Here is a 13,455-nt window from a genome sequence, read left to right as displayed (position 1 = left end):
GTTTGCCAAAATGAGAAATTTTTTATGTTATAAACAAACAAGCAAGCCCTGCCCACATTTAAAAAGTAACATATTACTTTCCGTAAAAAGTAAGTTGTAATGCATTACTTTTAAAAGTAACTTTTCCCAACACTGACTATTACAGAAGGTTTAAACGCTCACTGATGCTCCAGAATGAAAAACAACACATTAAGATCCAGAGGGTGAAAACTTTTGAACAGAATGAAGATGTGTATATTTTTCTTATTTTGCCTAAATATCATATTTTTTCATTTAGTACTGCCCTTCAGAAGATACAGAAGATGCTTACATGTTTCCCAGAAAACAAAATAAGTCAAATTTACCCATAAGTTTTCACCCCCCAGCTCTTAAAGGAGATCTTCCAATACAACAACTGACAAATAATGTACTCACCCGCTTGTCATCCAAGATGTTCATGTCTTTCTATCTTCAGCTGTAAAGAAATTATGGTTTGTGAGGAAAACATTTCAGGATTTTTCTCCATATAATGGACTTCACTGGTGGCCCGATTTTAAACTTCCAAAATGCAGTTTAAATGCAGCTTCAAAGGACTGTAAATGATTCCAGCCGAGGAAGAAGGATCTTATCTAGCGAAATGATTGGTTATTTTTTTCGAAAAATAAAAATTTGTATTTTTCTGTTTTTTAAACACAAAAGCTCATGTAGCACAAGCTCTGGGAAGCGCGTCCACGATGCTACGAATTAGTAATGGGTCATTTTTGAACGATTCTTTCATTTTGAAGAAATCTTCAATGTGACTCGGGAAGAACGAGTCGTCTCGGGGAGTGATTCGTTCAGTCGTGCATGTGCAACATCCTATTAGGTTCTGTACTGGAATTAGTTCACCTGATTCGAGTCTTCGGGCTTTTCGAGTCGTTTGTTCATCTTATGGGGCTGTCACGTGATGAACGAACGACTCAAACCCCGAAAACTTGTCAGATAAGAAGTGAATGAATCTTTTCTGTTTCTTATAGCATTATAGTTTTGTCTTGTTTGTAGTGTGATCAATATTTGTGTAAGCAGTAGATGTGTTAGGGAAGTAGCACGTAACATTTTAATTATATTTTGCTAAAATGAACGAAATGACTCGAAAAAGGATTTGTTCATTTTGCTAAACGAGACTCAAAGGTCTGAGTCGGTAAAATGATCCGAACTTCCCATCACTACTATGAATCACATGTAAGTTCATCGTCTGTGTACTGAGTATGGCGAAAAACTCCATCTTATTTTCTCCTACAACCTGAGAGGAGGACATCGTTGTACCTTTTTGTTTTCAAACTTACTTGCACTTTCTTAGTCTTTGCGCGTTCACTTTGTAAACACTGGGTTTGTAGTTCCGCGTGACCTTTCTACGTGATTCAATAATACGTAGCATCGTAAACGTGCATCCCAGAGCCTGTACAACACAAGCTTTTGTGCTTAATAAGCATAAAAAATTATTTTTTCCAGAAAAAAAAAAAAATGACTGATCGTTTCGCTAGATAAGACCCTTCTTCCTCAGCTGGGATCGTTTACAACTGCATTTGGGATCGTTTAAAGCCGCATTTAAACTGTATTTTGGAATTTCAAAGTCCATTATATGGAGAAAAATCCTGAAATGTTTTCCTCACAAACCATAATTTCTTCACGACTGAAGACAGAAAGACATGAACATCTTGGATGACAAGGGGGTGAGTAAATTATTTGTGAATTGTTGTTCTGGAAGTGGAGCTCTCCTTTAATGCATCGTTTTTTCCTTCTAAAGCATCGGTGATCCAAATGTGAGTCCTTTTTGGAGCTTGATTAAATAAATGCTTTGTTTATAATGAGGAAACTTGAATGAAACTCACAGGATGTTTTAATGGTACAGAGACCTCCTTACATACCAAAAGATCAAGGCAAATTTGATTCCTCATGTCATGACCCCCTTAATAACTTAATATTTCTAAAAGCATCCATGCTAGAATAATTTGGTAAGTATGAAAGAATAAACAAAATTCTGTTTGCACTTGTCATGAGTTGTTATTGTAATCATTGTGAGGGATTTGTGAAGCTAGAGCAGATGTAATCTTCAGAATGTGTTGTTTAGATATTTTCTTTTTTGTGGTCTTTTATTCCACATGTGGTGTTAATAGTCCCGATATACACTGAGACTACAGAGCTGTTTGCGTGTGCTGCATGAATATTAGCCGCATTAATCAGTGAACGTGCCTTTGTGTCGCCGCAGAGCCGCATCAGGAGGATGTGGAACGACACTGTGAGGAAACAGTCAGAGTCGTCCTTCATCTCCGGAGATATCAACAGCACTTCCACTCTAAACCAAGGTGATGAAGAAATGCTGGGCTCTCAGACACGCTACTATGGGTTTATAGATACTATAGGCTTCTTCTACTTGTACTTTATGTGAAAGTTATAATTATTTTATTTTATTTCCGTCTGTCTTCATCAGGCCTTTTAATTGAGGGTAAATTGTAACAAGTACGCTTTGCCTCGGGATGCATTCATTATTCTGTTTCATTTATTTTATTTCTTCATTGGTGGGTTGGTGAGTACAGCCTGTGGTCATGAAGTGCATTGAACAAACTCAGGATTTGTTTTTACTCACTTTAATGAATTCAGACAAATCGATCCCAGTTTAAGTGATACCACTACACTCCATTTTAACTTTCTGTGTCATATGATTGAATCCTGTGAGTTTTGTGGTTAATTTAGTTTACGAGAGAAGCTTGACATTAATTTAGCACTGAGTTGAGGATGGAAAAACTATTATAAACAAGTAAAGCACATTTAAGCAGTACAAGAGATTATTAAGAAACCATGATACATTTATACACACACACTGCTGAAGTGAGAAAATTAGCTGAATCTAATATAAAAATAGCTCATAGCAAAAATGCAATTAAAGTTATTTATATACAGTGGTTCCACCACGAGAACATACAGTCTTATAAGTAAAAACTATTTGTATTATGCTTTTGTTTTAAATTTTTAAAATCAAAATATGCATTTAATTACTGTTATTTTGCAGACTTGGCAGCAGATAAAAACAAGTGCAAAACTTTCCACTACCACTAATTATTAAAAAAGTTGGCATTAAGATGTATTTTGCCCTTTCTTTCTAGCAAAACGACGCATAATGAAGATATATTTAGTGTGCCAGTGTCTTTTTTTTTAACTTAGTGATATATTGTTTGTTCATGGCGTCTCGTCCAGCTATGTGATCCGTGATGCAGTGCATTAATCAATCTTACTAGCCATTTTATCGATCGATAAAATATACAGCACTGCAGAGAACAGTTTGCATTTAGGTTTTCTCCATCATACACTACTTTCAGGTTTAAACTGTTATATAGAAACACAAATCAGTAATAGAAAATGTGGTTCGAAATGCATAATTGGATATTTTATTATTTCTTTGATTGCATTTCTTTTCATTTTCTTCTGTCTATTGAAGTGCTGAGCTGTTTGGTCGGTTCTCTTTGGATCTGCGTGCAAATTGACCCTTCATCTTTTTTCATTAGGGCTCTGCATAAAGTCTTATCTTTTTAGTTTGCACAGTTTAAAATTTAATACAAAGATATCAAGAGAATGCAATCTATATACAGTGCAGGCAAAAAGGCAAAAACCTGTTAGGGCTTATACAGGGCTACATTTAAAAGGTAAATGCATGCATGCATTTGTACATAATTGTGAAAATGCATGCATGCGTGCATGCATCTGTGAAAAGTGCATAGTTATGTATATATAAACAAATATAAATGGCAAGAAAATATTGATTTTTAAAACCTAAACAATCGCTATAAAACAGGCCTTTGTCCTGGGTTGGAAAGCGACCAGGATGCTTTTTTAAAAATGATGAATTATTTAGGCCTTGCAAAAGTGTTGCTGATGAAAGTTTGTTCAGCTCAAGTCATTAGACGTGACGGAGCGAGAGGAAGGGTGAATTTGAGTCATACTAACGTAGTATCTCAGGTGTGATGCAGAACTAGTTTGGATTATCCAGTACACTTAAAACTGGGGATCAATTTCCTGTCATAGTTTTCAGATCAAGTGCATTTTAGCTGTAATGTGCCTTTGGGATCTGAAAGTGGAACATCATGTGAGTTGTAGTGAGATAAGAGATATTTGTGTTCACTTGTGTCCAAGTAAAACATTTGCTTGGTGGGCCGATTTGTTCACATATCTGAAATATGTGATCAGTCATGATTTTGTTGTTCTAACCCACTCAGAGTGGCTTTTCACACGCATTGCAATGCCATCTGAGTGGTCGTTTCAGTTCACATTAGCAATCGCATTGCAAAAGATGTAATCCTGTCTTCTTCTTTTCGGTTTTCCTTGTTCACACTCATTCTCCTCTCTTTATATGTTCAACAGGAATGACCGGCAACTATCTGCTAACTAACCCTCTCCTCAGGCCTCACGACACTAACAACCGCTATAACAACCTTCTTGCCGAAACCATCGTCTGCAACACACCTTCTCCTCCAGCTTTCCACTCTCCAGGTGCTTTATGGAGCGCGTCTCTTTTTGTCGTTTGGGAATGTGGGATGGAAAAATCCAGGCTTTTTCATAACACATTTAGCACAGGACAGAGAATCTGTAATGAAATCACTGCAGCCATTCTCACTTTCAAAACATTTGTTTTTCAGCTGCATGCATCTTTTGCTTTTTAACCATTACCTCTAATTTATTAATTAACCCTTTTATTTCTGATGTTTGTTTTTTTTTGAGACTTGTTGTGGATGATGGACTACAATAACTTTGATTAGTTAACACAAATATTAAGGCTGTCACTTGAAATTCACATTGCAAGTTAACTAAACTTTACATTTTAAGGTGGCACAAACAATTGTATTTATTTATTTATTCATGTAAATGTGTTTCCTGCTTTATATTGTTCATGGGGCAGCCTGTAATTGGTATTATCGTAATCTGTTATTTTAACTTCATTTTTAGAGTTTTATTATATGTTGTTTTATTATCAGCGTTACCTATTATTTTCATTTTTATTTTATTTTTTTTTATTTAAAAAATATATGTATGTATTTATTTTTATTTTTTGAGAGTGCGTAAGATGCATAACCCTAAACCTCACTCTAATTTCAATGCATACATATTTTAGTCAATCACCCAAACAGTGAACAGCCAGCGATCACCATGCATTTTCATTATGTGAAAAAGAGCATACACTGAAAAAGACTGGTGTAGAAACAATTTTCACTTAGAAATTGAAAAAGAAATAGCAAGCAACACATTAAATGTGAAATATATTGAAGTAGATAGACTGAGATATGAGTATGCTCTTGTAAAATGTACTCCAATAATCTTTGCTTTATGTACGACAAGGAAACAAGCAATCTTACCAAATCACACATTACAAAATTTTCACTGTAGTAATTTTTATATTGCCATTTTTCACCAATTTGAGTAGACACGGACAGCATTTGCTATTTTAAACAGTATAATAATAATAATAGTTTAGTCAACATTTTAAGCAAATTCAAGCATAAAACAAGAATTTAATAAATTCTACAAATATTGTAGAGATGTATGCATTTGTTTATTTATTTAATTAATACAACTCTTTACTTCTTTACTTCACCAGTTTGAAGAACATACTTCATACGTTGAAGTGTGGTAGAGTACATAAATTTGCATAGTTTAACTAAATAAATTGATTTATCACTGTATTTTTAACTGTCCGTCTCTCAAATAGTATAGAAATGCATAAGCTGGAAACGCTGACAGTTTTAATGCTCTTTAAAGACATACGGACCAATATTTTCAGTCTAATAGAATGTAGGAGTTTTGTTGAAATATTTTATTTGTTGTGGCAGGGTAATGTCTTCATAGCCGTGTTCCAGGGCTGACTGCAGCATGAACGCTCTGCGTGACGAGCGAACAAAAGAAACACTTCTAATTGCATCTGAACAGCTCGCTCAGACTCAGACCTTCAGTCTTTACATTCTACCTAGACAAACACCAGCAGCAGAAGCATTTGCGACGCTGAGCAATCAAAGATCTGGCCTGGCTTTCCTCCCAGAATTCCTGCTTTCCAGCTTGTCCAACAGCATTCAGTCTGCATCTGTTGGCCTGCTTCTCCAGACAGTACCTGACTGGATTAAACCCATCGCCAGCGCATAAACAAATGCAAATAATCTTGGCTGGGAAGATGTTTTATGGCTGTTTGCTTTATTTTCGTCCTTCATTTCTCCCCTCGGTCCCTCTCTCCTCTCGTTCGACTCTTTGATGCCTGTTTCACAGCAGAACACAGATGTGTTTTTCACATCCCGTATGTTTATTTCAAATTACAGAAATTCATCCTATGCTCCACATGAAACAGCAGTTTCATGAAAAAAATTTCCCCCACTTTCAGTTCTATCAATTTATTTTTATTAGTCAAGAAATACTGCTGTTTCATACTGCTTTGTAATTATGACTCAGGATGTTTGTGCATTCATATACTGTAGGCCTAAGCAGAAAATGTTTAGGTAACACTTTATTTTGATGTTCCGCTTTAGACGTTCTACTGACTATAAGTAACTTAGTCAGTACATGTTAACTTATAGTACTATTAGTAGACCTAACAGTCTACTAATACTCTAATGAGAGTGGATTGACCTGTAGTGGAGTGTCTAAAGTTGACTATCAAAATAATGTTACCAGTATTTATTTATTTCTTTTGATGATTGCTTGAGTGCTAAATCTGTTACTTCTGTCACATCCTGCATTCAGCCTTCTGATAGATTCGCTCACTACTGAAGTCAACTCACAAATCGTTCAAAAATAGATTAAAAAAGCTTTGCTTTATATATATATATATATATATATATTTAATAATGCTGATTCTATCAGGGACATTTACTGAAATTACAATTTAATTTAATTAAAATACTTTTTCTGTTCTGTCATCTAGTTATAATCTAGTTGTGTTGGGCACCATTCAAAATTCAGTTGAGAATGCATTTTAAAAATTCAATTTCAAAATCTGAATATTTGAATTAGGAAGATGCAAAAAGTAGGAATGTTCAAGAAAGAAAAAATCTAATTAAAAAGGCGAGAGAGAAAAAGATTCTATTTCTATTAAGTATTTCTACGCCTTAAATGGAATAAATCTAAATCTGTCAAATTCGTATAATTTGATTAAAATGTTTTTTTTTTCTGTATGAATCCCCCCATAAGAATTTTATTACAACACAAATTTATATTTATGTATTTAAAATGCAACTTACACAAATTAGCGCTTATATTTTAATTTATATTTTATTATTAATTTTTCATATTTATTCATTTATATTACAGTAATGTCTTTATTTAATGTTATATAAATTAACATTCCTTTTAATGTGCATTATTAGCATACACTTCCAGTCCAAAGTATTTTTTAATGATTTAAAGATTTTAATGTTTTTTAAAGAATTATCTTATTATATTTAAAACAGTTAAGTATGTTTTTTTTTTTTTTTTCAGGATTCTTTGATGAATAGAAAGATCCAAAGAACAGCATTTATGTAAAATAAAAATAAAAAACTTTTGTAACATTATTCATTATACCATGAAAAGCTTGGAGTCAGTCAAAATTTGTTTTTTGCTGTACTTTGGATCAAATAAATTTAGGCATTAAAAACTTTTGACTGGTAGTGTACATATTGTATGTGGCTATAGCTCAAATTAGTATAATAATAATCACTTTTATTAGCTGATTGTGTTGAACCTAAAGATTTAAATCAGGGAAAAGTAGGCAGTCTTAATAATAAACCTACTTTATATGAACATAATATAACCAGAATTAATTTTCATCACAAAAGTTTTGTTCATAACTTCAAATTACAATTTAGTGTCCTGTGGTGCCTGACTAATTTGATTGTAATTCAAACATATGAAGTGAAAAAGAGACAAGTCTTACATTTAGAGTTTTCCCTAACCCTAATTTATGGGGAAAATTACTTTCAGCCTTTCAGCGTTGCACATTGGAAAAAAAGTCTTGCATATTTCTTGATTCGTGTTATTTATTTGTTCAAACTGTGAGTGAAATGAAATGCGTGTGGTGGATCTTGATGGACTGAATTCAGACCTTTGAAGTGTGTAAGCTTTCTGCTTGGTGATTTCTCACTTTTCTGTCTTCGCTGCAATTTTTAAAAAAAAGCCGTTGTCTCACTCTTTTTCTTTTGGCACATGGGCAGTTCTCAGGTCAGCTAGCCTGAGCAGACACACATGATGTGAGTGTTCGCACCCTTCGCCTGCGGTCTGTGATCTGTGGACTGGCATCAGTGTGCTCCATAAACACGCTTTCATCTCTGTTGTGTTCGACGAAAACATTTACAGCATGTTTTGTGTTTATGCTTATGCTTTTTCTGTGGGAAAAATGAATGCTGATTGTTTTTTTGTTTTGCAAGAGGTTTTTTTTTGGCTGCCTTGCTGTTGCTATTACTGTTAAAGACATCAGTTTATGAAACAATGAATATTTTGTTCGAACAGTATCTGTTTAGTGAATGCATCTCTTTAATTTAATATTTAGGTTTGAATTAGGGCTGTCAAGCAATTACATTTTTTTAATTGAATTGTGATGTGATGTGCCAATTAATTAATCAAATTAATTGCAAGTTATTCGCACATCAATTTGGGCTGAGAAATTACCCCCCAAAAGTCATTACTATTTTAGATAAGAAAAGCATTGAAAAACATGAAAAAATTAGCTTTAGAACAAAATATTTTGATTTAAAATTGCATAAATAATGATAGTAAATGGGTATTTTTAAAAAGAAAAAATAATATTGAAATACAAAATGATTTTTTTTTTTTTAAAGGAAATGATTCTGTAAATGTTAAACTAAAATTGCCAATAGGTGGCAGCATGTCATATCAGTCATAATGAGTGATTCATTCAGTTATGCATTCAACCAGTTAATTCAAAAAGCTGACTGATTCTAGAATGAACCAAGTGACTGAGTCACTGAATCATTGACTCACTTGATTCATTCAAAAACACAGATTCATTTAGTAATGAAACACTGCTGTGTGTTGCTCTTTGTTTGGAACTATTTTAATTTGGGAAATTGAGCGAAACAGACAATACTGACAATATTTTGTATAAAATGTAACAATATTTACGTTTATTGAACTTTTGTATAAAATCACTGTCACATTGACAGTCATGTAGACATTTGACAGCACTCTTGCTCGTATAATATTGCTGAACTATATCATATGATATAAATATAAGACAAAACAAAAATCTTGAATTTTATGGGCATACACTGTAAAAAAAAAAAAAATTGTTGATTCAACTTAAAATAATTTTTTACCCAGCTGCCTTAAAATTTTAAGTTCAGTCAACTCAAAAAAAGTTTGGTCAACTTTAAAGTTGTACTAAGTGACAACTTAGTTGTACTAAGTGACAACTTAGATATTTGAGTTCATTCAACTTAAAATTTTAAGGCAGCTGGGTAACAAGCCCAGCTTTTAAGTTTAACAAACCAAATTGTTCGTTTTCACTTAGTACAACTTAACATTTCAAGTTGACTAAACTTAAGCTGACTGAACTTAAAATTTTAAGACTGAAGGGTAACAAATCATTTTAAGTTGACTCAACAAATTGTGTTTTTTTGTTCTTACAGTGTATAACTGTATTCTGACATAATTAGTCATCATTCTGCATCTACATGCAATGTAAGATGATGTACAGTTCTGAGCTGTATTAATAATTTTAATGCATTTTTTTCCTTAAAATTAGGATGTTAAATCGACAGCCCTAGTTTTAATACATTATTTTTATTTGGCATTTGGCATGTAATGAGTGTGATGAGAAATCCCATGTCCTTAATAGTAACAAATACCTAGTATTGTCTATCATACCACTTACTACTTGTATATTTCCCATTATTTTGTGGTACTTAACTTTGGTTTTTCATTCCAGGCCAGAACTCGCTAACCAACAGCCGTGATGTCAGCACAATGGACACGCTCCCTCTCAACGACAACTTCAACAACAGTTATTCACTGCGAGAGGACGACTACGAAGACCCTGCGTTGTGCTGCCCGCCCGGTGACGCTGTGCGTCTGGATGACGCCGCCTTTGAGAAGATGATCATCTCCGAGCTGGTTCACAACAACCTGAGGCCTCGTCGGCCGCTGCAAAACCAACCCAGCTCGAAATGCCAACCGGCGTCCGACAGCAGCCACCGGGATCCGCAGGAAGACTTCGACGGGGGTGTCGGGAATAGAAACCGGAGTGAAGATGATGCCGTAGTTGCCGACACCTCCGCTTTGCCGCCGTCCTCCAGTCACCCGGCGCTGGAGCTGCTTCTCCTTCACCCGAACGACCGGGAGGCCCTCGAGGCCCCGCTTTTGCCCCAACGAACTCATTCTCTCCATTACAGCTCTCAAAAGGCGTCCCAACAGGGCGTCAGGCCACAGAAGGACAGTAAAAAGGCAGAAGATGATGAGGAGAGCGCAAAAGAGTTAGACGACGCACCTTCGCCGAATAACAGGGACTCGTTGTACACAAGCATGCCCAATCTCAGAGACTCCCAGTGCTCCGAATCCCCCGACCTCGTCAGCGGGCAGGACGACGGTTCTCCTTGCTCATCCGCCCAAAGTGAAACTGAGGAACAGTGCTACAAGAGCTTGCCCGATCTGGGAGACGGGACTCAACCGCTTTCCTACTATCAGATTAGCCGTCGAGGCACTAGCGAGGGCTGTATTGGCCCAGGGCTCCCTGAGGGCTGCCTTCCACTAGAGGGCGAACCCACTAGCGATGGACAGATGCAGCTAATCACCAGCCTCTGAGCCAAGAATGTTCCCTTTCCTTCGTTTTCTTCTTTTGCTTCTCCCATCCACAGACGACAAGAAGAGAGGGACTAGTCGACGGCACAATGAATTGTTTTTTAGTAACAGAACTGACGGTCTGGTCAAACTCTTCTGTTGTACGGATCAAACTGCTCGAAGTGAGCAGAAAGTGTCAAGACTGGCATCATCCACATCTGCCAAAAGCTTTGTACAGTATACATATATGAAAAAAAAAACAAGAAACATGCCAATGTCTGATTTTTGTAGGACTTTGAAAACACTCCCAGCCACTTTGCAGGCGAACCTTCCCCCCTTGGAAATACAGAAAAGACTATGATACAGAAAATGAAAAGAATGAATTAATATCCCAGACTCAGGCCTTATATTTTCTCTATTGCACAAATAACTGTTGTACGAATGACAACTAAAGAAAATATATTTTGCAGTACCAGGTGTAAAGAAAGCCAGTTCAGCCCATAATCATCACATCTCCACCTGTGAATGATGTGTTCAGTTATGGATTTTATCATGGAAGTTGTATTTTGCCAACATCAGTGTACAAAAAGGAGCTTCCTTATTTTTTTAGCTTGACGGAAGTTGTGTCTTGCACAAATTTGGAGTGGATTGGACTAATATGCCATTTGTTTTACTAAAAAAAAAAAAAAAAAAATGAAACGCTTTGACTTTGTCAGGGATCAGTAACATTCATACGTGTCAACACGATGTCTTAAGAACATATCTCAGTATTTGGCACTAAATAATTTATTATATGAAGTATGAAATAAAAAGGGTTGGAATGAAAGTGGGTGTGATGTAACACTGTTGATATTCACTTCAGTCTTTTTTAAGACCCCATTGTCGTTGCAGATGTACATTCAACTCTTGTTTGATATCGAATAAATGTGACGATTTTTTCTTGTTTGCAGATATATCATTCTCATTCAGTGCGCCATCGAACTTGCAAAACGTTTTGTTAAAGTATGTGAAAAATGAAAAAATAACTTAAGATCTTATCATAGCTTGCCTGATGAATTATTTGCAATATTAATAATAAATTGTTGCTAGTTATTTGTATTAATTGTTATTTTTTATGTTTTAGCAAAACTTTGAAGTCAACATGCAACCCATTTTCCTATCCAACTGTGATGTATTTCAGAGCAAAACAGGATATTCATTTAGGCAAAAAAAAAGGCTTTTCATCTGGGGGTTTTGGTCTTATATTGACTTTATTACACTGGAGTTATTTTTGGACTAAACTGCCATTTCTGTTTAGTTAGCATTGTAACAACGGTCCCTTAAAGGGATGGTTCACCCAAAAATGAAAATTAGCCCATTATTTACTCAACCTCCAGGTATCCTAGGTGTATATGACTTCCTTATTTCAGACGAATCAAATTGGAGTAATATTAAAAATTATCCTGGCACAATTATCCTGTCACACGGCTCTGAGGGGTGAATAAAGGCCTCCTGTAGTCAATCGAATTTTTGTAAGAAAAATATCTATGCTTAAAACGTAATAATCACTTTAATCTAGCTTGCACCAACTGGCGGGCAGATGATGTAGGACGTTGGCATTGCGCCTTGAGATAGGTAAATACAGCACTGGCCATGAATTAGAAGTAAAAAAAAAAAGAGTATTTGTAAAGTACAATGTCGGAGGATTTCGACATAAACCAAGAGGAGAGTGGTTTTCCTTTGTTACGAAACTTTGCTTCCATGGCTCCTTTAAACAAACGGTTTGTGCGAGACTCACCGCCACATGCGCAATGCCGACATCTTAAGTCATCCACCCAGAGCTGGTTCTGTGTACGACCAGTTGGCACAAGCTAGATGGACATTTTTCTTATAAAAACGCATCAGTTCTCTACAGGAGGCCTTTATTTACCCCCTAGAGCTGTGTGAGGCACTTTTATCATGGATGAATACATTTTATTGGACTTGTTTTGGACTGATGAAGAGAAACACCCACCTAATTCCATTGGAAGTGCCAGGATAATTTTTATATAACTCTGATTGGAGTCGTCTGAAAAAAGGAAGTCACATACACCTAGCATTCCTAGAGGGTGAGTAAATAATGTGATAATTTTCATTTTTTGGTGAGATATGCCTTTAAAAGAACCCAATGTCCAACTCTGAAATGGAGCAAATGGATTGTATATATACTGGAGTGTTTTGCTGATTTTGACTTGTAAAGATGTGGACAGATGAAAGTTTTGTTGGCCAAAAAGATCCATGTTCTATTATCAATAGTGTAGCCATGTATGGAGAACATCTGACACAGATGTCACTTTCAAACCAAGCAGGTTTCTGTTTGTCAGTGCAGCAAAATCTGAAGATTAAATTCCTATTCAAAACGACTGTATTGCACCCCTTAAGAATTTGCAGAACAATGATGAATGTGACCTCAAACCTGAATCAGGAGATGACTGGGTCCATGATACTTCAAATTTTTTTTTTCAAATTGTCCATGAAGGTTTGAAACGAGGTAATTCTTGTCAAAATTCTCCTGTCAAAAAAAATCCTATTACCTTGTATGTACCATTTTTTGTCCAGTTTTTTATTTGTTCACATTAAGGGGCAATGCTAAAAATTCATAAATCAGGTCCTATTGATTTTACAGAATATTATAATTTATAATTAGTGTTAACAGCAGAGCTATGTAAATAT

General features: G+C 35.4%; 1 protein-coding gene across 6 annotated transcripts in view; it reads left to right on the top strand.

Moving 5' to 3' along the window:
* LOC127181102 (adhesion G protein-coupled receptor L2) overlaps window positions 1–11,713 on the top strand; it is a 133,638-nt gene extending 121,925 nt beyond the window's left edge. For 2 of the 6 annotated variants that reach the window (XM_051135646.1, XM_051135641.1), the window contains 3 exons: window positions 2,228–2,324; window positions 4,375–4,503; window positions 9,917–11,713. In XM_051135646.1, the coding sequence (XP_050991603.1) occupies window positions 2,228–2,324; window positions 4,375–4,503; window positions 9,917–10,788 (1,098 nt within the window). In that variant the 3' untranslated portion in view covers window positions 10,789–11,713. Of the gene's footprint in view, window positions 1–2,227; window positions 2,325–4,374; window positions 4,504–5,837; window positions 7,352–8,183; window positions 8,220–9,916 lie in introns of those variants that run through there. The other 4 variants (XM_051135655.1, XM_051135664.1, XM_051135671.1 and 1 more) reach the window with 3 other exon arrangements.
* The last annotated feature ends 1,742 nt before the right edge of the window (window positions 11,714–13,455 follow it).

The sequence above is a fragment of the Labeo rohita genome, chromosome 2 (genome assembly GCF_022985175.1).
Source record: "Labeo rohita strain BAU-BD-2019 chromosome 2, IGBB_LRoh.1.0, whole genome shotgun sequence".
Classification (NCBI taxonomy): domain Eukaryota; kingdom Metazoa; phylum Chordata; class Actinopteri; order Cypriniformes; family Cyprinidae; genus Labeo; species Labeo rohita.
The sequence above is the reverse complement of the archived record's forward strand: the minus strand, read 5'-3'. Positions and strand labels throughout refer to the sequence as shown.